Source organism: Octopus sinensis, linkage group LG16, assembly GCF_006345805.1.
Source record: "Octopus sinensis linkage group LG16, ASM634580v1, whole genome shotgun sequence".
Classification (NCBI taxonomy): Eukaryota; Metazoa; Mollusca; class Cephalopoda; order Octopoda; family Octopodidae; genus Octopus; species Octopus sinensis.
Window position 1 is genome coordinate 53,812,871 of NC_043012.1, and position 26,335 is coordinate 53,839,205.

The 26,335-nt window shown below is 36.7% G+C and overlaps 1 protein-coding gene across 1 annotated transcript in view; it reads left to right on the plus strand.

Annotated features, from left to right (window-relative positions):
- The first annotated feature begins 396 nt into the window (after window positions 1-396).
- Window positions 397-26,335, plus strand: part of LOC115220456 (inter-alpha-trypsin inhibitor heavy chain H3-like) — a 244,046-nt gene continuing 218,107 nt past the window's right edge. Inside the window, exon 1 of the mRNA XM_029790584.2 lies at window positions 397-590. Coding sequence (XP_029646444.1) covers window positions 540-590 — 51 coding nt within the window. The 5' untranslated portion in view covers window positions 397-539. The remainder of the gene's footprint in view (window positions 591-26,335) is intronic.

Below are 26,335 nucleotides of genomic sequence, written 5' to 3' on the forward strand. Positions count from 1 at the left end.
TATATGTATATATATATATATATATATATATAAGCACACGTGTATATATATATATATATATATATATATAAGCACACGTGTATATATATATATATAAGCACACGTGTATATATATATATATATATATATATATATATAAGCACACGTGTATATATATATATATATATATAAGCACACGTATTATATATATATATATATATTATATATATATATATATATAAGCACACGGATATATATATATATATATATAAGCACACGATATATATATATATATATATAAGCACACGTATATATATATATATATATATATATAAGCACACGTATATATATATATATATATATATATATATGGGTGTGTGAGAATTTGTGTGTGCACTAGAGGGGAGAGAGGACGCAAGAGAATGTAACTGGTAATGATATCATTGGTGGGTAGCTAAGTATTAGAAGGAGAAAGAAGAAAAAATATTCAACTCTACAGGATCACTCAGTTTAGTGCTAGCAAACAAAATTATTCTCCTCCACATTCACTCCTTACTGCTATGTGGTTGTACTTAAGTGTCTTACTGCTTTCGGGACTAACGTCTGCAAAGGTTTGTAACGTATCTATACTTTCCATCAACCTATACTGTTCTTAATAAATGTCGTTGATTCTCATGTAAAATGTTAAACTATATCAAAACTTGAATAGAAAAATATATACAATTATAGAGATGTATATGCACTGAACATTTTCTGCTAACATATTTTTATGTATTATTTTCATACGTTGCTTTTTTAAATTAGAAAACCGCATGTCCTTCTCGCTTACATGATTCGCATGTAAATAAATAGATGCACATAAATAAAGACACTGTATATGTAAACACACACAGTCACTATACATTTGAACATAAAAAAACAGGTTACATCTAAACATGTTCGAATTTCTGCTTACTTCCACTAAGCTAGAGACAAATTAAGCTCTTAATTAATTATAAAACACTTCAAAATGATGAGTATTTAAAATATCCTGCTTTATTAAGCAAGTATTTTTATGTGATATTTAAATTTTTTTTTCTTTTCAATATACTTGTCTTCTAATTTCGTCTTTGAGTTTTGCGGAAAATCCTCTAATTTAGTAAATGCATAATAATCAAGGTGTACTCGCACGTATGGTTATTGAAATCTTGTATATTATTGAGTAAGCATTGATTGAAAAATAATTATTTGAAAGTAGTAGGAATTGATTTAGAATATTTGTATTTTATTTCACTTTCGTACATGAATATTATTAATTTCAGGAAAATTTTATCTCTGTCAACTGCATTTCAGCAACTCCTACGCTGCTATGCAACCGGTTAGAAACATCAGCCAAATGTTCTTCAAATCACAAGGGGTTAAAATAAAATAAAATAGGGTTTACATCGGATGACGTTGTCTTACATAGACTATACCTTACAACCTGACAGAAAAGCCACGACGTGAAATCCTTTTATTATAAGTTTTCTCAGTGAAGGCCTTCATGTGACAAGGCCATAACAATAGATTGTAAAGCGGCGAGGCTGGCAAAAGGGGTCAACACACCGGGCAAACTCCTTAGCGACATTTCGTCCGTCTTAACATTCTGAGTTCAAATTCCGCTAAGGTCTATTTTGTCTTTCAACCTTCCAGAGTCGATCATATAAGTACCAGTTGACCACAGGGGTCGATTTAATCTACTTACCTCCTTCCCGAAATTGCTGGCCTTTCGCTAAAATTTCAAACCAATAACAACGACAACTACACTTCCAATTATTATGATTCTTGTTCGAAGTATTTTTTTAAAGTATGTTGCTTTGGGTTTTGGGTTTAATCTTTCCGGCGTCTATTAAAGTTGCAGTCACATACTGGGGCATATCTAATTAACAATACCCGTGTCCCCGAAATGTGAGGCTTTGTGCCAATGTAAGACATCAGTATTATATTTATAGTTATGTCTATTGACATGATAAATTTCTATCCATCACTCTGGAATCGATAAAATAAGTACCAGTCATGTACTGCGGGCGTTTAAGTCAAAAATACTCCTACATAAGATAGATATCATTTTGGTGGAATGAGAAAAACGATAGTGTGCTGGAAAGTATTTCTACGACATTAAACTACGTTTTTACATTTTGAGTTCTAATTCCACAGGGTGTAGTTTGCTAATGTGGTCGATAAACAGAAAAAGTGATGTATGGGAGATTTGTTAAATTGACTACACCTGCCTCAAAAAACGTGTGACCGTGTGCTTCTATCGAAAATTGTAGCAAAAACAGCAGAACACTGGACAAAATGAGTTGCGGTGTACAGATACGTCCTATTAGATTCTAAGATGAGATCCTCAGACAAATTCTATTTTTTCATTCTTCTTACCAAATTATACCCCGATTGTACACCACCCTATAATAATATATGGCCCTGTACCTTTATCTAGGATCTTTATTGAGAATATTGTATGGTCGATGGCATGGTACAGTTACAAGGGTGCCAGACAACATCACTGCAAGTATTTAGCCATATTACTGTGTGTAATGAGTTCAAATCCGACCCGAGTTACTCACTGTTTCATGGTTTCTTGTCCGATAACATAAGTATCAGTCGAATACCGGAGTAGATATAATCCACCATATCCGCTTTTAAATGTTCTGCACGTGGTTCAATGTTGGATATCTGCCAGAAATCCTCTTTGATCGACGGAATTTCTGTAACAAGGAGGAAGATAAAGACAGCGAAACGTCTGTAGTAAGCTTGATCTTACTCAGGAAGTTGTGCGTTTTCATTAAATCATATCTCCTTAAATTGTATTTGTGTTTAAAGATATATATTTAATTATTTAGTATAATTTCAGAAAAAAATTTCAGTGGATTATAATATTCTCACACTTGCTTTTATTTATTTTTTTATAATTTCGCTTCGTTTATCCTTCCATATCTTGTAACACCTGTACGTATTGTTATTTGTACGAAAGTATGGATCATGGTGCCAATAACATCGATATGATTTTATTTTCTCGGAGTAGTGAGTTGCTTGAATTGTTAAGTATCAGACAAAATAATTTAGAGTATTTAGTTACGGCCCTCTGTGTTCTAGGTTCAAATCTTGCCCATATTTGCCACATGCACATCCGATAAAGAACAGGTCAAGCTCTAAGATCTGTATAATCGATTGTACACTTTACGACACCAACTCTCTGGCCTTTTAAGAAATATAAAGGGCGGTGGATCTGGAAAATTGTTGAAACTTTGATTTGGAGAGTAGGGTACTGGGTAAGATTTATTAGGGATGCGTTTTCCCTCAAATTTGAGTCCTTGTGTTTATATTTTTCAAAATATCATTTTCAAGCGGATGGCTATAAGCAAAGAAACCAAGAATGTCAGAGCAGATACCTATTCTGTGGTCTTTCTTTAAAACTTAGGGCAGTGAGAATTCAACTTCTATAAATGTCGAACCTATTTTTATTTAGAAGTTCATAAAATATGTAGAAGTTGTGTTCTTCGAGGGTGAAAATGGTAAAGTATTCGAAAAAATGAATATCTCACACAGTTATGTTGCATTACCTTCTAATTTTAAGTCTCAGTATTGCTTTTTCATTTGTCAGGGATCAATAATAGGTTTGCCGGAGTTGAATTAGCTGGAGATGCTATTTTTCCTGCAAATGTCTGCTCTTATAATGAGGCGGTGAATTAGCAGAGTCGTTAGAATAGATGGCGGTATCTTTTCCACCTTTCTACTATCTGAGTTCAAATTCTACTAGGTTCAACGTTATCTTTCATCCTTCTGGAGTGAAGAAAAACGTACAAACGCAGGGAGAAAGTTTGACGAAACTTTCGGGTAAGATATCTAGCAGTACCTCTTTCGGTTTTTGTATTCCGATAGCAATGCCAGAGACACAGTACCCAAGTTGTATTGGCCAAAGTCGGCTGCTTTGCCTTTCCTTTCGATGACCATCGGTGTTGTAGAGAGGTGATACTCATTTGTATGGGCAGCAGCCAGTCTTCCCCCAAAAAATCTTGCCCGGGTTGCACAAACATACACAGATGCATTAGGCCAAACTGAGGGACCACAATAAGCCACTTGTACAAACGGCAAAATGTAAGACACATGATTTGCAGTATTTATTTTTATGCAATTAGTTGTGTGCCTTTACGCTCTTAGTTTAAATCCCAACGAGATTAACTTCCAAGAGTGACGACAAAATGATTTTCTATTTCCCTCTAGGGAAAAACACAATCTGATATGGGGTCAGATACAACGAATGATTAAACATAATTATGAGATTAAAAATTTTACAAATATATTAAAAAGTTCGAATGATGAGACATACAGGAGACATTACAAATGGAGTGGGGAGACGGGTTCAACTCGGACCCCACGCGCCCCGCCTCAACACTTATGCCTTGAGTTCGTTCTCCGTTGCATTCATGCGGTCCTATTGATACGCAACATTCGTGCGACATTCTTCCATCGATTATGAAACATTTTTGCAGACAGGCATTTTCTCTCTAGTCCTATTTTCCTTTTCAGGTGGAAGGTGAAGAAATTCACCAACCCAGGACCAGAGATGAAAATGCCTGTCATTATCCCTTTCACTCGTGTCTTCTAGATCCCCTCTCTTGCAATTGCTACGACAATAAGAAAGAAAATGTTACCTTCTTTCCATAGGAAATCTGGTGGATCAGTTTTTACTATTGACTCAGTCGATAGCTGTACTCTTAATGACAACAGTTGTACGGCATAAACCCACACATCTGACACCTCCGAACTCTGAACAATAGCGCGCGGGACGGTTTCCCTATCTCGCCGCCCGCATCTCAGACAGGTCGATGGGTCACGGCCACCGTACCTTGCGAGCTTGTCCCGGACAGGTAAGGCTCCTCGGTAATATTGCCATACCAAGGACTTTTAAAAGCTGTCCAGTGTCTTCGGCTAGAATGTACATTGGAACAGACTGGCCAGCTGATTATTATCGAGATCCAGGGCTTCCCCCAAGGTATCGTCATATTTCGCCTCTACCAACCCTCTATAGAAGAATGCGGTAGAACCAATACCACAGGCATTGCCCGAGCGGCGGTAAAGCAGGAGAGCCTTGCGACACTCCGTGAACCATGTACCCAACTTCGATCTACGTTAGAACCTGGTTTCCCATCCACCGAAACTAGTGAACCTGGGAAACATCCGTTTCGCCAGCGGAGACCACACCCGTTCACCATCCAAATAGAGCCACAGATGCCTCAACCTCTCTCCACAACCTGGCTTTCTCGGGATGCCGCTCAGTTTTCGCAGCAAAGGCTCAAGAGCCATCACGTACAAAATCGGAGAGAGCGGACATCCTTGACGTACCGAGCGTTTGATAATGAACGGCTTAGATAAAAAAGCAGTTCAGCTGAACTATCGAATCGATGTTGCGATAAATTTTAATGATCCACCCGAGGAAGCCAAGACCCAGGCCGAACTGTGCCAGAACGGACACCAGATAATGATAGTCGACCCTATCGGGCTCGTTTTTCAACTTACCTCGTTGGTTCGTCAAAGATCGAATTGGGCTTCCACCACTCGGGCCCATCCTGCAGCATTGATTCCTGCAACCCACTGCACGAAGCCTAGCCTTGGCAATACAGCCCATGTGTTGAGCTTCGAGGTGCTGGTTTAACACCAGTCTCTTAGCCGTCATCTGAGCCGCAGAACCAGTTTCCATTGCTTCCTGTAAGTCCTTAGCTAATGCTAATCCCTTCCTAGTCTCATTAGCCACTAAACCTATGCTATATCTAATAGACTCGAATTTAATGGCTTGCTTGAGGGCATACCACCATTTATTATTAATAATGGTTAATACCCTCTGAATCAGAAACTTAATCAGGTCTCTGTACTCCTTAATCGCCAAAAGGGACGTATTAAGTTTCCAGTAGGCAGTTCCTCTAGTCTATAGCTTATCTATGTCGAGCTTACAGGTGACCATTTTATGATAACTGTAGCTGACCGGGTAGAACTGTGGACACCTATATTGTTATCTGCTTTTCTAATTAACACCCTGTCTAGGTATGACCTGGAAGATCCGTCGCTGCTTGACCATGTCCACAATGGAGCGTTCGGAAATTCCAACCTATGTGGATCTGCCAGTTCATAGCGGCTTAGCAGATCCTAGAAGCAAGGATTACATTTCCTATCAGAACGCGAGCCATCATAATCCACACGTGCATCGCAGATTGTGTTGAAGTCTCTTGTCACAACTGGAGAATGTGACGTACCGATAATTTATCGTATTTATCGTTTATTGCCACTAGAAATAGACTGTGGCAAGCTTTGGGGTTTTTTTCCGGGGTTGGAGAGAAGTGATAATTTTGCTGGACTGGAAGAGGGCTGTTGGCGAGGTGAAATATATAGTGACGATGAAATAAAGTACCAATCAAGTATTACGTTTTATATAACTTACAATTCCTATACCTTCGTTGTACGATCTTGTGCTAAAGTCAGAATATTTTAGGAGCTTAACAATTTCAGTATCGTGTCATAACTAAATTTTTTTGTTGAATTTACTTATATTTTGAGTTCCGAGTTCAAATCCTGCCAAGGTTAACTTTACCTTTCTTTCCTCAGAGATTGATAAAATATACAGCAGTTAGTAATTGTGCTCGATCTTAAACGACTACACCCTGCTTCCGTCAAATTTGAGATCTTGTATTTATGTTCGAATATCAATATTTTCAGGGTTTGGCTTTGTGCCAAAATTTGAAACCAGTATTTTCAAGATATAAAGTCAGTGTTTTCAAGAAGTAAATTAACAATAATCATAGAATTAATATGTATTCACTATTTGGTTTTATGCAGTTTCGTTTTCTTGTTTAGCATATGTGAAGGTAAAGATCATTTCTATAGCTGAGTGAAATGGAGCGACTTGAAATGAAGTGACTTGCTCTAGAACACAACACACAATCCGGTCCAGGAATCGAACTCAGTACCTCATGATTGTAAGCCCGACGCTCTAACCACTGAGTCATGTGTAGATTTGTTAAAATGAATCACTACACTTTATTGTATCCATCTCCAACAAATCTTTGTTTTTGTCCCAGATCAACCCAGCAGCGACACATACTTGTTTAGGTTATAACGTATATAGGGCTACATTATCTTGGGTGTACATGCCTTATTCCTGTTTATATAAAGTGCTAGGGTGTCATTTGAAGAAAAGTTAGCAGAGTTGTTAGCACATCAAATAGAACGCCTCTAAATATGTGCTTCGGCTATCTGCATTCTGGATTCATATTCCTTGAAGGACAAATTTACCTTTCATTCTTTTGAGGTAGATAAAGTACCAGTCCACAGCGGACATAAAATGGCTGAATTCAGAGTCCCGGACAAGACACCCTGCGGTATCTTTTCCGATTCTCTCTGTTCTGGCGGTGGCCATTACTATAACAACATTGGTTCTTTTTTGTCCCATGAAAGAGCATCAGGTTCGTTTAGCTTGCACCCGATTGTGCATCTTTAACGATGCATTCACATCCTTTAGATGTAGAGACTTCTACATCAATGCATAGCTTCTTTTCCCTGCCCCATACGACATTATCAGATCAATTGCCATTTACCAGATCGATATTTTTAGTGAAGAGTTACACTAGAACATTTTATGCATAAATTTGTATACAAGTATGCATAGGTTCTGACTTTGGTTTTCTCATATGGCCATCGGGCTAATCCATTCCTCGGTAGCATTTGAAATAGTTTTTACTAATAATTTCATTTCTCTGGGAGGATAGTATTTTGCAGGCATCTTTGTGGTATTTGCTGATGATGCGTGTAATATCTTATTCTTTTATTGATCAGATATTTAGCAGCTATTTTCTGTTCTTCAACAGCAAAGGCTCATCTTTGTGAAAGGGTTGTGATGTATCTGTCACCACTCCAAAGGGCTATATCTTTTCTCTCAATATTGTTCGTATCCTCTAGCATAAGGAATTGTACCCATACATAACATTTTACGAACTTTATGAATATTTTTTTCACGTTCATGTCTCAGTACGTTAATCCTGTTCTCCTCCGAGTGATTTTCCATTAATTTTGCCGCAACGAACAACAGTTTCGTTGATGCTCTGAGTTTATGGCTAGACTGTTATACAGAATTTCCTCTAATTCATTTAACTATACCACATTACGATAGTTCTACTTGTTTACACTCCTTCTCGGCTCCACCACCACCACCTAAATAACTTTGGCTCATGTTGCCAGAGAGCATCATTTTCAAAGTGACCTGACGCTTTATTCTTCTATAAACAGTTCGTAGGTTTCATTCAAACTTGTGGTTGATATTCCTAAGTTCCCGCAAATTCTTAAGATTTCATCCTTTTCACTTACTTGGGCATCCTGTTTTAAAGAAAATATCTTATCTTCGAGTTTTCCCTCATTGGCAGTTCTCTCTAACAAAAGCCGTTGTTGATTGTTCGTGAAATCAATTTTCCACTGGTTTTCCTGAAACTGCCCTGGTTTTGTTCATTTATTTATTTATTTATTTATTTTATTCAACAAGGTAATTCATTCTGTCTATCATTTCAATCGATCTCTTTTACTCCCATTTATTGGTGAATGTAATTACAACACAATACAGTAAGACTTTCACTATCCAAAAGTTCAGCCTTTCAATATGTGTTTGGTGATCTTTAACAATTTGATCGACCATGAATAACAATGAAGTCAGGAAACTTTCTATCGACTCAAATCATAATCATTTTTTTTTTTCAGTTAGTGGTTTGTTGATGTAAACATTTCGTTTTAAATCCTTCTGCGAGCTGTTTTCATTTGTTAGTATTCCTCACTCTTTTCTGTTTGTTTGTATTCGTCTCCGTGTAATGGCGGATATTCTATCTTTGTGTTGTTGTTACCAGTTTTGTTTTGGTCGTTGTTCAAGTTTTTGGCATTTCTCTCCAGAGCAGAATCTACCCGCCTGTTCATTCTGTTATTTACAGCAGATTCATATTGGCTGATTTTACTAGGTAAATTAGCATATTTCTTCTCAGTGAACGTAACGTGCTAACACAGTTACTTCACACTGAAATATGAGTAACTGAGATAAGTTACCTCTAAGTAGCTCTTCGCCAAAGTTTTCTAACCGATTGAAGGATATTCCTTTATATTTGTTTTTCTCTTTTAGAATTTGTACAGATATGATACAATTCAAAAGTCCACTGGAATTTCTCTATAGATCCGCACCATGCGATTGCTGATTCTTGTTTTCTTCGTTCCCGTAGCCCATGTTCTTGTAATTTAGATGCTATGCTTATTCACTGATATAATTTTACCACTTCATTACGATTGCGATCTTCTCTAAAACGGGTTTGCTTACATTTAAACTAAGAATACATTTTGTTTTTGTTTCATTAGATTTGTATTAGTGGTAAAGTGTTAGGGGATAGAATTCAATACACGAAAGAATAATAGCCCTCTATGTCTATGTATCAGACTCTGTGTGTGTGTATACGTAACTCCTAAATGTGTTGAGTGCCTTTTTCTTTCGTTGTTTTCATTCACACTTATATGTATGTATGTTTATATATATATATTGTGTATATTGACTGCTGTTTTAAATTTTATTTTGACAGGTCACTTGTTCTGTGGCAGAAATTGTAATTAAATTTTAATATCTTGCAAATTTTCTGACGTGCCCCAGATACGATCATCAGTAATGTATGAGTTTTAGAAAAAAGTATTTTCCCAACAATCTAAGTTTAATAATATCTTGATACCGGTAGCTTGGTACATATACCGTGATTCTATAACTAACGCACACATAACTGAAAGTGTATTTTAGGCACTGGATGATCAGACTCTTATATGTCTCTTCATAACGATGCCACGTGCATAGCTGAGTATATGTTGATTTTGTGCTTCGAACAACTCTTTGAAGTTTGACTTTTTATTATTTGGATGTTGTTTATAGTATTTTGTGTCCATGTATATTCTTTTCAGCCATCAGTCTTAATGTGTTTGTCTTTATTTGTTTTGTTTTCTTTCATAATTTCTTCCTGATTACTCTAGCTCATCATGCTCCATGGGAATGTAGTAGCTAGAGCAGTGATTCTAAACCATTTTACTAATGGACCCCTTTGATTTGTATTTAACTCGGATGGACCTTCATAACCATTCAATTACACCCTATTACACTTTTGTAATTAAATATTATTAATTATTTGTAAGAATTGTTAAAAATACTGTGTATTGTAAAAGTATAACCAGTTTATTGGACGCAAATTTGAGCAACAAAATCTTGTATGGACCCCGGTTGAGAGCCACTGATCTAGACGATACACTCACAGTTGCCATGATATAACTAAAGTCTTCTATTTTGTGTTGCATATCCTCCGTTTGTCCTCGTCTAATGGTTTTTATGTAAAATGTACTTGGAGGCAAATTTTGACTACTTATACATCGAGGTAACATTTCAAATTAGATGTTATAAATTTGTCGATACTCCATAGTTTTTTAGTGAGATATACTGATTTTGTGCTTCATGACGTAGTGGTTAAGAGCGCGGGCTACTAACCCCAAGATTCCGAGTTCGATTCCAGGCACTGAATAATAATAATAATAACAACAACAACATCGAAAGATACATTAGAAATGAGAACCCAGGTTCGAAATTTCCCCAAGACACCTGATGAAGGCTGGAGGATATATCAGCCGAAAGGTTGTGTTAACAAACAAGATGAGGACAAATATCCGTCTATTGTAAAAAAAAAAAATGTAAATAATTTTAATTCAAAATTTTATTTCATACTTGTACATATTCAATGCCTCGACCAACCTCGACCAAATATAATCTCTGTACATTTCAGCTGATGATGAAACATCCAGTAATATTGAGCAGTTTGCGTTTTTATACGCTCATCCAGCTCTCAATTTGTAGTGACCAACTCAGAAGGCATAATGTAACTTTTCAGAATAAGGATTACAGAGGTATTGTCAGAGTTACGCTTGTTGTAGTCAGAGAGTTCTGTTCAAAAATAAAACCTCGAAGTATTCGTTTCTTTTTCTTATCTCCTAATTAATGGATCTGCCATAAGTGACATTATCTACCTCTCAAGTGGCTTGTAATCCTCTCTCGAATGTAAGAGCTGTATTGCCGGGACATTCATATTTAGTTCTGTAGAGTAAAGCGCCAGTTTTCCTCGTCTTACCACACCATAGGGCACCAAATTTTATTCCTTCTGTTATGTCGCAATACAACACAGTGGCTGTGTGAACTACGAAATCCTCGTCGCCACTGTTATGTCGCACGTTCGGATGCCTCTACTACTCTGCTCTAGTCTCTCAGCTGTGCTGATTCTTTATTTTGGCACTCAGGACACTAACACAGAGGGGACACTACAAGGAGAGACACAACTCCACAGTGGGGACAATAAGCATAAAACGAATGAGTATGAATTATATAATAATGAAGGATGAATGGCTGCATGTGCCCCACTCCTCACACAGTCTTGTCACTATATCTGTTGATCTTTTTTCTTTCCTTAATTATCGTTTTAGTTTTCGTTCTCTCAAACACTTTTTCCTTTCTTTTTTTCCTGTTTTTCCTTTTTAACGCCTCATATACGGCTCCAGCTCCAACAGATCGATTTCCGGTGGCAGCTCATTGAACTCCACCAACGCTCCGGCTGGATCAAATCTACTCCCGCACATGTCTCTAAGTTTCTTATAGGTTTCCCTATCGGCCACAATGGCCTTCACACTCTCTGGGTACACGTCGTTCGGTAACTTTACCCCTATGATCTCTCAGCTGTGCTACTGACGTCTAGGCTTCTCCCTCTATATCTATGTATTGGGCTAGCCTACTTCGTCGTCTGGGGGCATCCACACAACATCTTCCCTTGTTCGATGAACATTGAGTAATGAGATTAATAAGTTTTTTGATATCATTACAGCATGGCATTGTATAGCTTCAGGTTGTCCACAAAGGAAACTCGAGAGATGTCTATTTCTAAAACCACTGTACTTTTCGATCAGATATAATAGTTGTGACAGGAGCACAATGAGTAACACTAACGAGCTATAACTTTTCAGAATACCTTTTTGATATGTTTTTGTTTTTTATTTATGCGCCCTTTTCAAGCCTAGCCTGACTCATGGGCCTGGTTTTCCGGTTTCTATGGCGCATGTGTTACCCCCAGCTGGACGGGACGCCAGTCCATCGCAGCGTTACTCAAGAAACAACAAAAGAGAGTGAGAGAAAGTTGGGGTGAAAGAGTGCAATAGGGGTCGCCACCATCCCCTGCCGGAGCCTCATGGAGCTTTTAGGTATTTTCGCTCAAGAAACACGCACACAACGCCCTAACCACTGGGCCATTACGCTTCCGCTTTTGATATGTTACAGATTCGATATTTTTTCTTTGTATTGTCATTACCTTGTAGTAGTAGTAGTAGTAGTAGTAGTAGTAGAGGTATACCATCACTTCGTTAAATATTGAATTATAGCTATCAATGAATGCAGAATTTTCTCTAATTGTATCGTTTCAATAATCCAGCCATATACTATACCATCAAAGAGTTTCTTGCGCTTCAGTCTGGCAGTTCCGTCATGCTACAGCCCAGTATTCCAGCGGTCCTTTCCTGCTTCTTCTGGCATGAATTTGTTGATTACAAGCTGTTCTGTATAGCCACATATGTTTTTATTTCATATCCCTCTATAGCTTGCTCAGATGTTTCACTATTCTTGATAGCACGATGGTTTTCTTGGAAACGATTGAGGCATGGGGACAGAGAAATGATCCAAGATGTTCTGACAGGCTACTTCATGGTTTGATTACTTTCAGGGAATGAGACTTATGGCAGTTCATAGCTATCTGGGCTCATCCAATGTACCTTCGAAGTCCTTTCCAAAAAGCGTTATCAAATAGAGGTAAAAGATGACATTCTCTCTATATAGGTATATATGTGTGTGCAGGTATGTCATCTAGGGGCTTGTGTATTCGACTCTTGATCATTTAGTGTTACTTCAGTCTACTCGGTTGTAATAAGTACCAACCGAGTTCTGGTTCACTCACCTCTCCTTCTGGATGCTCAGCCGGGTCAAGGATTCAGTGAGTGAAAATTTGCTCATTACATAATCACCTAAAGCAATTTGCTAAAACATTGTAAATTTATAAGGTCATTGTGAATGATGGTTATGTGTGTATGTATTCCTGCTTGTCTATAACTACGTATACATATGCGTATTTGAGCTGCACTTATCTAACAAACAACATACGCTGATCGTGTATGAATCTTCTATGAATCAATATGTACAAAAATACCATGCACATAATCGTATAGTGTGCACGGATGTATTGTGTGTGTGTGTCCTCTTCTGGCGAGTGGAACTCATAAGCGTTTGTTGTGATGTAAATCCAGTTAAAAATTGGAAAAGTCCGATTTCAAACCTCCGGAGGAAAGATTTTGGGAGTAAATGAAAAAAAAAATAAATAACAGAATCTTGATTGTCACAATTCTGTTGCTTTTGTTCATTTCTTTGTATTATTTAGCTTTGTTTCTTTGATCGTTTCTTTACTTGGATAAAGTTTTGCAATGTGTTTGTGACTAACATACTTCGTGACCAAATTAATAGCACGCCATAGTTGTCTCCTACTGTCATCGGACAACGTGTGCAACGACAGTGCTGACATGCTATAATAGAACCTGCTGTTCCTTTCAACATCGTGCGTGTGGAAAGGGGAGACATGCCACATTGATAAATGCTTGCATTCCAAACATTCTTGACCAGGACTACAACCTGGAGAGGATAATCTGGCGCTTATATGCTACGGTGAACTAGGGTTTGATCAATTCGTAGCTAGACAAATTCATCACCAGACCAGAACACATCCTAGCCTGTTTCGAAACTCGAATGCGACCAGCTTGTTACATGGTTCTTAAACAAGGTCTTCTTCTTCTTAATCATTTTTGCCCCTTGTGGAGTATAGGGCCGGTATCCTGGTTTCCTTGGCGTATAGATTCCCCACCTGGACGGGACGCTGGTCCGTTGCAGGTGAGCTGCAAGATGCAGGAGGAAAGAGTGAGAGAAAGTTGTGGCGAAAGAGTCAGCAGAAGTTCGCCATTACCTTCTGCCGGAGCCATGTGGAGCTTAAGTGTTTCGCTCATAAACACACACATCGCCCGGTCTGAGATTCGTGCCCGCGATCCCTCGACAGCGAATCTGCTGCTCTAACCACTAGGCCATGTGCCTCCACCTTAACAAGGTACTGAACCCATATTAAGAAATACAAATCTTATCTGTAGATGTTAAGATCTAGGAAATAACAAATATTGAAATGTAGTATCGAAGAGAGAACAAAAGACGAAAAACATTAAAAACAAGATCCTTACTTTTCTGCTTTTGTTTTCTGTATTTAATTTCCTTTGTTTTACTGAATACATCAAAGAAATGTACATTAAATGACATGTACAGAATTTTGATGGTTACATAAACAATAAGCTAAAATTAAAATTTATTTATTTGAAATACTATATTTTAAAATTTATGAACAACACAAATATAGCAACCAAAACGTAAAGTAAATATCAAAAATAAGAAAATGCTTTCAAGAAATTAATTTTTGGTTCAAAACTGTAATTGTTTATCACAATTTTATTGCTTTTGTTGATATCTTTGTAGTATTTTCTTTGTTTTTTTTTTTTGATTGGTATCTTTTCCAATGTGTCTGTGACCATCAAACATATACTTCGTAACGAAATTAAGTCTTCTGAGACGTATGTATGTGTATAGGTATACATATGTGTACATATATGCATATATACTTATACATAAATATATACGTACATATACACATTATATGAATGTGTGTTCGTGCACTTACGTATATATGTATGCTTATATGCACATATAAGTATATATGTAAATAAGCACATGTGTAAACCAGTCTCTTTCTTTCCTTTTATATGTGTCTATGTACGTGTGTATCTGTATGTGTGTCCATAAATATAACTAAAAAAAAATGAGCTGAGACAAATACCTTAGAGTGGCCAATGGCATGAATTTGAAGAACTAATGCAAAGTTATATTAATTGACATTCAAAATAAAATATTGATATGTTGTTAATTTCACCATATTCAGGAAGGTAAAACAATCACCTGTTGACACAGGTAACCAATTCTGAAGGAGGAAATGAGATAATATCTACTGAATGATCCTGTGCAATTGACGTTCCTTTAAGTGAAACAGGTTTTCTAGCGCCAAAGCACAACTAGGGATACATGTTTCTGTCGTGGTAGGTATGTTTACCAAAGAATTTGTCCAACTTCGTCATTGCAAACATAGGACATAGTCCTATACAAAGTGTATTTAGGAAACTTTTTATCATTAGAACGAAAATGAACAAGATGAATTAACCCCATCACCAGTGGCATAAATGCATAAATTCTAACACTAAAGACATCTGAAGTTACTATTCAAAGTGTAATTTTGATTCTCTATATTTTTTCTCTGCCAGAAAGGTTAAAACAATCGGATATCATTTCTTCGTTTTGAATCTCTCTGTCAAGCTAGTTCATGGCATATGTGTTTATGAAAGAACTAAGAATTTGCACATATTATCAGCGCCATTACATGATTGAGTGGCTTTTACAATACGAATGTGTTTTGAATTTTGTTTCGGTCAGGAACGAAGCATTTAAAAAGGCTTCTTTGAGGCAAGACTAACACCTCGGACTTAGGAAAACACTCTTAACTTGAAGATGCTCTCACTTAGCGGGAATAAAATATAGGCAAACCAAATATGGCAAGCATCAAGAACAGTCTTAGTTCTATCACAAAAAGAAATATTCAAATTTTCACATTATTTATTCATGACCAAATTATTAATTCAAAATGACCGACAAGGTCATTTTAGGTCAATTTGTCTACCAAACTATCGAAGGTAATATGCTCTAAGATGGAATGCCAACACATTGGAGTACAGACTAGATGCTTCGATTTCGTTGTGGGGTCGCTCATAGCTATATACAGCAGTTCAAGCGTTTTTGATCCCTAGGTAGTAGCATTCAAGTGTCTCTAGGAGATGAACAAATCAAGTGTATCTCACCACACTTAAACAGCAGCTAGGCAAGTATTAAAGTAATAAATATACACGCAAACTTTCAGCCTACTACTTCAATTATTCCCTGAGATATCGTGACTTAAAGATTGCTACTCATGGTCGGAAATGTCATTTTGAAAAAAATGCCAAAATCTCTGGAAATAGTTGTTTACAACAATGCCCAATTACACAAGGATAATGTCCACATTTTAGTGAAATATTTGCAGTTTTGTACAGTCTGGAGGCGTAATGGCCCAGTGGTTAGAGTAGCGGACTCGCGGTCGGAGGATCGCGGTTTCGATTCGCAGACCAGGCGTTGTATGTGTGTTTCTTGAACGAAAACACCTAAAAGCTTCACGAGGCTCCGGCAAGGGGTGGTGGCGACCTTGTTGTACTCTTTCGCCACAGCTTTCTCTCTCTCTCTATCTCTCTCTCTCTCTATCTCTCTCTCTCTTCTTGTTTCTTGAGTAACGCTGCGATGGACTGGCGTCCCGTCCAGCTGGGGGGAACACATACGCCACAGAAATCGGGAAACCGGGTCCATGATCCTGGCTAGGCTTGAAAAGGGCGACATTTTTTGCACAGTCTAATAAGGCACAGATGCTTATCCTTTGCTATTTTTCTGAGATTTTGATATCTGAAATCTGAGTTATTAATCTTGCCTTAATGGAAGACATATGATGTTAATAATTTGGCTGTTAAAACTAATTAAGGATTTTCTTAATTTATTTCATTAGAGCATTTCCTAACATGTATTTATTTTTTAATAATAAATTTAGCGCGCCTATTTTTCTGCCTCAGTAAATGAGTAAATGTGTTTGGTCAAGTCTTCTTTCTAATCTGTCGTTTTATTTGTAATGTGGATTTCATTCGGTTTGGCCGTTTCTGCTTCAATATTTTCATTCTGTTAGTGAGCAACGCGCGTGTATGTTCTTCAACATTTTACATCTTTAGAAGTTCGACCATCTTTTGAAGATGAACTGTTTCGGTGTCTGCAGTATGATATAATCGTGATATAATCTTTCATCTGGTTTAGTTGTAGTGCGTTTCATTCGTTTCTGTTTTGTATTTATGGCATTTTCAGTGGTGAACAGAGCTGATTACAGGTTCATTTTTGCTTGCCGATGTGCACTCTGTTATTCCCCGTTTTATATTTGTGGTTACATTCTTTTCTTTTAAGGTATGTTTAGACATGGACATTGCGTTTCATTTGTTATACTGGGAACGTATGCATCTTTTGTGCTCTGTATATTTGTCTTTGACTGTTTCACTAATTGAACCTAAGTAAATCTCTTCGTTTTGACTATCGTGTAACTCCTTTGTTTTAGGCGATTTCCGTGAAAAAGACATTTTTCTTTTATTCTGATTTAGCGCATACGTTTGCGATTGCGTCTTTTGGTTCCCATTGGTAATCGTTCGATGTGTTTTATGTATTTGTGCCGCTATAACTAACAGTTGCATTATTTCAGTTGGACATTTCGAGAAATATTAGCTAATTAGTAAGAACGCATAAATCTCTTCTATTTAATTAGAGCAATCTTAATATCTGCCCTATCAATGACGTGTGGAGGCGCGTTGCTTAATGGTTAGGGTGTTGGACTCACGATTGTAAGATTGCGATTTCGATTCCGAGACCGGGTGACGCGTTGTGTTCTTGAGGAAAACACTTCATTCCATGTTGATCCAGTGGACTCACCCGGCAAAAATAAGTAATCCTGCGACGGACTGGCGTCCAGTCTAGATGGGAAATATATATATGTATGTGTGTGTGTGTGTGTGTGTGTGTGTATATATATGCTTTTGAAACCGGCAAACCGGTCCTCATGAGCCTAGCATGGCTCGAGAAGGAAACCTTTATTTCATTACCAATTACATGTGCCATTTTGCAGCATTAATTGAGTGCACTCATGCAAATAAGTGAAGGAAAAAGCAAATTTACGGTTCATTGAAAAACGACGCGAAGACAGGTTTCACAACACATATATTTAGATTAAAATACAGTCAAAACGAATGGCTAAGTTATTTCACATATAGCTCTGGAATTTAAAGAATGAAAATAAGAATGATAATGATGAAAATGAATGCTTACTAGAAGATAAGGGTCACTCTGCTATAATAGATCCAGACAGAATGATCCTTATTTCCCTGAAAAGTATAGCAACCTATGGCATACTTTTGCTGTTGGTGCTTGCTAACACTTCTTTTGATGTTGACTGAGAAGTTTCCTGTAAATTTTACAGTACGAGCTTTATTCAAGACATTGTTAAAACAACAGGAATCTCTTCATCAATCTTACAGAAAGGAATGTATTAGACATGAGAATCATTCTCTTTTATCGTTTGATAGTTTCAGTCAATGCCCTACGGCCAGACGGAAGCACCAACTTGACAGGCTTAGTCAAATAAATCAATTGCAGTAGTTATTTCTTAATAGATGGTATTTATTCTGTTCTTGCCGATCTGCTAATTTCAGGGTACGTAAAGAAACCAACGCCGGATGTCAAGGGTAGGAAGGCGGGAGCAAGCACACACACTCTGTGTGTGTGTGTGTATGTGTATGTATGTGTGTGTATATGTGTGTGTACGTACGTGTGTGTGTGTGTACGTACGTGTGTGTGTGTGTGTGTGTATGTACGTATGTACGTACGTACGTGTGTGTGTATGTACGTACGTACGTGTGCATAACACTTCTTTCAGTTGCTGGCTCCCAAATTCACTTCCAAGTCATTGGAGCTAAAGTAGAGTATACTTGCTCAAGATACCACGCTGTGGGACTGAACTCAGAACTATGTAGCCGGGAAGCATGTTCGTGCCACACAGCCACACCTGTCTTTTTCCAAAATATTTTCACTGTTACTAATAGCTTTTTATCCGCACCGAGATAATCAGCGTAATCTTTCACTGCTCAACACCTTCAGAAGTCATTAAAACAGATATGTCTGAGCACTTTTAACGCATTCGAAGATAGATGTAAAGATAACGTGCTTATAACCATTCCTGTGATATTGCATTACACACAAATGGCACAAATAGGTACGTGCTTGTGTGAACAATGTGTATACATACAAACAATATGAGTGTATGCGTCTGTCTGTCTGAATATATATGGTAAGAAGCTTGCTTCCAAGCACACGGCTCCAAGTTCAGTCCCACTGCGTGTCACCTTGGACGAGTGTCTTTTTTAGCCCTCGGGCCGATTAAAGCCTTGTGAGTGAATTTGGTAGACAGAAACTGAAAGCTCGTCGTGTGTGTGTGTCTTTGTGTCTGCGTGTCTGCGTTTGTCTCACCACCACCGCTTGACAACCGGTAACTTAATGGTTCGGCAAAAGTTATCGATAGAATAAGTAACAGGCATTAACAAATACTGGGGACGATTCAGTCGACTAAAACTTCTTCATGGCTGTGCCCCAGCATGGCCGCAGTCTAATGACTGAAACAAGTAAAAGAAAAAATATATATATAGGAAGAGAGAGAGATCGATGTATATGTGTGCGTATATCTGTACGTGTAAATCTGTATAGGTATATATGTAAGTATATTGATGTCTTAACAAACACTTCACTACACATACATCTATCTTGGAAGTGAACATTTTTGAAGCTCATAAATTACTGAATGAATGGAACAGTAGATGGATCAGAAAAGCTTATTTGATAATATAATCATTACAGGTGAAATAATATTAAAAGCTATCGGTGACGAATATTTACGAACAACTAATAACGTCTGATACGAACATCCTAGTAAGATAAGGAGAGCACTTGAATATAATACTAAACCTGTTGATTAATAGAAATAATGCGCTGATATTTCTTGAATTATAAGAATAGTTGGAAACTTGCCTACGTGGAATATCTGTTCAAGATATTGAACAAGGCGTTGACAAGTGAAAAACGGGGGAAACCTCTTGGATTAGATAGGGCACATACTAAAACAGTAAAATCAGTTTAAACATTTAGAAATGATTTAGAACGTTTTAGATAAAACGTTAATATGGACTGATCTAAGAACAAGAAGGAGGACGAATTCCTACTCGGCTAAAATGAAAGAGATCACGACTTCAGAGAGGCAGAAATGGTAGCGGAGAATAGGCGAGATTGATGAGAATATACAGGGATCTTTCGTGTCAAATGCCGTTGTGGGTAGTACCATACATACATATATATATATATACTACACAGACTTAACTGAAATAACGCGGCCCTCAGGCCATTCTATACTAGGGGGGATGAAGTCCCTTAAGAGAAGCGTGGGAAGGTTGTCATCTTGGTAGGTTTATATATATATATATATATATATATATATACACGCACCTATATACAAATATATAGACGCACACGTGTATGTAGATATATATGTATGTAACTATTCATGCCATTCTATATTAGGGAAGCTGAAGGCTCCTAGAAGAAGCATGGGGAGGTTGTCATCTTCGCAGGTTAATATATATATATATATATATACACATATACAAATATATAGACACACACGCACACGTGTATGTAGATATATATGTATGTAAATATTCATGTCTGTATATGGATGTCCATATGTACGTTTGTGTGTGTATATATATATATATGTGTGTGTGTGTATACATGTAATGGGAAAAAGACAGAAAATTTAAGTGAAAATTTAAAATGCAGATGAAAAAGAGGTAATTAAATACAAGTAATTTAATGATAATGGAAGATAAATTTGGATTAGAAACATACAAAATAAATATACATAGTTACTAAGTATGGAGAGCTAAGCAAATGCGCAACGACAGAAGACTAGTTCAGAACACCTTGAGGGTGAATCTCTAATGTGGTGATGGCCGCTAGCAACAGTAAATCTGCGAAGATTGATAAAGTCTTTAATTTCAGATGAAAATTTTTATCAATATATTATAATCCGTAGAAACTGCATTTACTTAATTACGAACAAGACGAAAATTAATGTTACTTATTAATCATGTTAACTATATCAACGAACATTAATTCCCAATCACAAAATAAACTAGTGACTCATGAAACGCTTGTTTTACCTACAGTTTATGAACCTCTGATATCGATCTCTCCCTTTTCGCCACTTAACTATTCCTGGAAGGGACGTTGCGGTAGAATACTTGGGCACTTCCTCCACTGGGTATTATCCGAAACAACCGTCATTACACTTGCTGGATTACCAAGTCTGACCATTTGAAACTATAGGTATCATCCAACCACCCCGTCCTAGATCCATCCCTAGGTTTTTCGTCGATTAGTTCGGCTTGAAGTATCCGTCTTGCAGTCATTTCCCGAGACATTTTCTGATATCAATAGCATGAAATATGTTGGTTGTTCCTCTGGAAGATAATAGTATCTTGTTAGTAGAGCAGAAAGAGTATCGGAAGTGTTTTGTTCATGCAAAGAAGTGCTATGGGTAAATGGAGCAGTTATTGAAAGCATGAGAAAAACTAAACGAAAATGTCGTCATGACAAGGTTTGATTCAACCTAGAAAGCCATTCAGCAATTTGCCCTACTCCTGCTTATTGGAGACAATGTACATAAAAATACAATATTAAATTTTGGGCTGTGTATCAATTACACCATGGGAAACTCTGTAAACCTCAATAACAATGTAGTATAATAAAGTATCAAATACCGTCCTTAGTTTCAGAGGACGGAATTTTCAAGGAGATTTTTTCTCACTTCTCTTGAGTGTACATCTAACTTTATTAACAAATCTGACTCTAGCTACCAGTGATTATACATATTGTGAACAAACTATAAAATATGTCCTGCATGTGGTGGATTTCAAACTATTCACAAGAGACAACACCTAGCCGCTGAACCTACCGAAACTTTACGAATTCAACTGTATTATTAAATGAATATGGATTTAGACAAGCGTGCCAAAATTACCCTAAAAACGGTAACTTAATTTAACTGAAGCCCAAAATATTAAGTTAGCGTTAAGCAGTGAAATAAGAGAATGTGAACAAAACTGCCCATTCATGTAGATGAAAGTGATAAGTTATAAGATGCAGAAACCAAGGAGAAAATTAGAAAATATTAATATACAAAAGTGAAACGAATATTTAAAACCTCACTCAATGTCAGAAATAAGATTTTATATTTAAATATAGTACCCATTCCAATAATAATCTACAGTTTCACTATAATAAATTGTATGTTAAGGGAATTGAAGAATATATGAAAACTAGAAATCTGCGCTCGGCATTCCTAACAGGCTCTCCTAAAGCTCAAATCCTTATATCCTAAATAGGATATAAATATCACATCTGCAGAAAGGAAAGGAGCTAATACAATTAGAGAATATTACATAGTCAGTACACGTTGTCTCGAAAATATGTAGAAGTAAGCAAATACACACTGGGAACAAAATAACCAAACTGCATAAGGGGACAGGGTATAAATTGAAAGCTAAATTAAATACCAATGTGAAGATACTAACGAAACATTTGATAAAGCAAAGGAAAATGTGCAAAAGAAGAGATAAGATTGAAGGGCAATTTCAAAAAATGCCCTAGGAAATTAAAACGGATAGAAAAAAAGACTTCATGAATAGTATCCTTCATAACTGTACAGTGCTGAATTCAGTTAATAAGAAAGACAACATACTTTAAAATAAACTCTGGACTGAAGGCATAGATAGAAAGTTTGATTTTATGCTTTGCTGTTATAACTAACAAAATGCAATATCGAAAATAGAAGATTGATATCATTGTTATTCTGGTCTCATTTCATATATTTGCAGATAAAATATATCGACATACATGTAACTAGCAATATCTATTGGGCAATAATACTGATCTTTTCACATCAAAACTGAAAAGAAATTATAAAAAATATGCATCTTAATAGGGCTTGTTAGATAAATTGTTCTCAAACATCTTTATTAGATGAAAGTAAAATCAATGTGTACATCGGAGATATAAGCGATGATTTTAATGTCAGTTGAAAAAGAAAGAAAACTGGATGTACTATGAATGATATTTCTATCTCTTCCGACCAAAACATCAGCCGAAAGGAATTTCAAATACTATTTATATACTTCTTCAAAATTGAAATGCACAAGATTTTTTAGTATGAGAGATGAAACGCTGCCAATAATAATTTGCGCTTTGGCTTCGACAGAATAAAGTACATAACATAAATACAAACCTCATTTCATATCTCAAAAGGTTACACATACTCTAAATAAAAGTAGGTACAAGATATATCTTATATTTTACTTGCTTCAGTCATTAGACAATAGCAATGGTTTATGGTTTTGAAGTGTTTCAGACGAAGAAATCGAGCCTAATAATTAATTTTTTTATCTGCGGAAATTATTCTGTCCGCTTTTTTTTACTGAACCGCTAAGTTATGAGGAGATAAACAAACCAACACCGGTCGTCAAGCAATTGGGGGATAAACCCAAGATACACACACACACACATATATATATATTTAATTATTATTTGAGGGAATATTTTTGCAATTTACTTAATCTTTGACATTTTATTGTTATTTTAATTTTAATTTTTCTATTATATGTAATTTTCTAGATGGTGTAATTTAATTGACCATTTTGAATTGATAAAAGGTGTTTTTTTTTCTAATTTATATATATATATATATATATATATATATATACACACACACACGATTGACTTCTACACAATTTCCGTCTACCGAATTCGCTCAAAAGACATTGGTAGGCCAGGGGTTATCGTAGAAGACACTTGCCCAATTTTCCGCGCGGGATTTCAATTCATTAACATATTTCATACTGTACATATTCTACACGATCCTCACACAGTACTATAACACTGCTAAATCACATCGATTCTACACAATCGTCCACGGCAATTTAGATGTCACGTGAACGCTTCCCTAACAACCAGCTACAAGAACAACACTCCATCGCACACCCAATGTGTGACTGAGCATTGTGTGATGTGATGTAGTTTTGTCTGTGTCACGTTCGTTCTTCGCATATATCCTACACTAAAACACCTATCCTCGTTTATCACGGGCGTTTATTTCCTAAAAAATAATTACAGTGTAAAAGGAATAAATAAGGAAATTCTGTCCACGAGCTTCAGAACTAGAACGAATGGTAGATCCACTTAGACCAAACTCGCGGCCCACAGTAGCATAGACTTGACAGTCACGTATTCTCTTGATTATCTTTACCCTTTCCTGTAGAGCAGTGATTCCCAACGTGCAGCGTACGCCCATTAGTGGGGGCGGGAAAAACTGTAGTGGGGCTTGGTGGCGTAGCTACCAGACACAGAATTCTCGTCAAAGTGATTCACTTTATTTTCTTCTTAATCAATAATGTACTGTTTTTTCTGCTCGGTGCTTAATAAAAGAATTACCGGTAGATTCTTTTGTATTAAATAATTGTGATAATATATTGGTTTCAAATTTTGGCACAAGGCCAGCAATTTTGGGGAAGTGGTTAAGTCGGTTATATCAACCCCAGTGATCAATTGGTACTTATTTTATCGACCTCGAGAGAATGAAAGGCAAAGTCGACTTCAGCGGAATTCAAACTCAGAACTTAGGGATGGACGAAATGCCGCTAAGTATTTTGCCAGATGTGCTAACAAATTTTCCAGATCTCCGCCTTACATTTTGATAAATTATTAAAAATAAAGTCGGTTTTTATTCTTCAACCTCGAATGGGGCAAACATTTTTCTAGAAAGCTATATCACAAACCAATCCGTAGTAAGCGTGACTTTGCTATTCCGGAGCAGTGATGAACGTATCAGTGGTAAACGAAGCTACATGTAAATGCTGTGCTAGAAATGAATCGGCCATTTATTTCCAGATACTTAGTGTAAGCAAAAAACAATAACAATAAAATCAAATTTTATAGTTTTACTGCAGTAAACAGTCATTCGAAATAATATATTTTGTTAATTTACAAATGATAGATTTTGAATAAGATATTTTATTGTTACAACTTTTGATAAATATTTATCGTAACATATATAAGTAATTGAATAATGATTTCTAACAACGATAGACATTTTGTCTGGCCTTCTACAAGCTATGCTATTTAGATCCTTCCCTAACAAGTAATAATAATAATAATAATAATAATCGTCTACATTAGGCACAAGGCCTGAAATTTGCGGAGAGGGGGCTAGTCGATTATATCGACCCATTTGTTTCACTGGTAATTAATTTATCGACCCCGAAAGAATGAAATGGCAAAGTCGGCTTCGGTGGGATTTGAACTAAGAATCTAAGGACGGACGAAATTCTGCGAAGCATTTTACTCGGCGTCCTAATGCTTCTACCAGCTGACTGCCTTTAATGATAATAATAATAATAATAATTTCCAATTTTGGCTGATGACCAGCAGATTATAAGGGAGGGGGATGCCGATTAGATTCATCCCAGTAAATGACTGATATATTATCGATGAGGAAAGGATGAAAGGAAAACGACTACAGTATTTGCGCTCCGAACACAAAGGGTCGGAAGATATACCGCACAGCATTTCGCCTTGATCAAACAATTCTACCAAAACAACCAACTAGAATAACAATGAATTCTGCTTCAGGAAGTTTTGAAAGAGAGATTAGTTGATACCATTAACCCTAGTAATCGAGTGGTGCTGTATTTTAACGATTGGCGAAGTTGGCTTCGGCAGGATTTGAACTCGGAACGTAAAAATAAGGAACAAATACTGCTAGATATTTTTGCGACGCTCTAATGATATTGACAATCAGCAAATCGACTACAATAAGGAATTTGACAACCATATATGACAAATAAGGAAAGCAGAAAATAGTGGCCAACTTCAACTGCAAAAAACTCAGAGAGAGACATGGTAACGCAGCGGATGGTACTCGAAAGAGATGCAGGAATCAAACGAGAAGCAAGTAAAAGCAGAGATACGAAGTACTGGTCTTCGTCGCACAAGAAGAGTCTCGCGACCAAATCGCTTCGCCGTCAAATTATAAAAGATCGAGCAAATTATTTGGCATGATCTGTGGAAAATATGAAGAAACCATCGCCCGTGTTGTTGTTTTTTTTTTGTTTTGCTTTTTTTTTGTCTGATTGAAGAGAACTACATCCACTGACAACATAAGATAACGGCGGACATGTACTGAAAAATATGCGGGATCTATAGAATCAAAACATTTGAGGTATGAAGATTAGTCAAACACGGCCACTAACAACAACATCCTATGGATCATGACTATTCACACTAGCAGAAACTTAAAAGTGCATACTTCAATAGCAAAAAGTCACTTAAAAATTCGAAGGGACATTTGGGGTATCC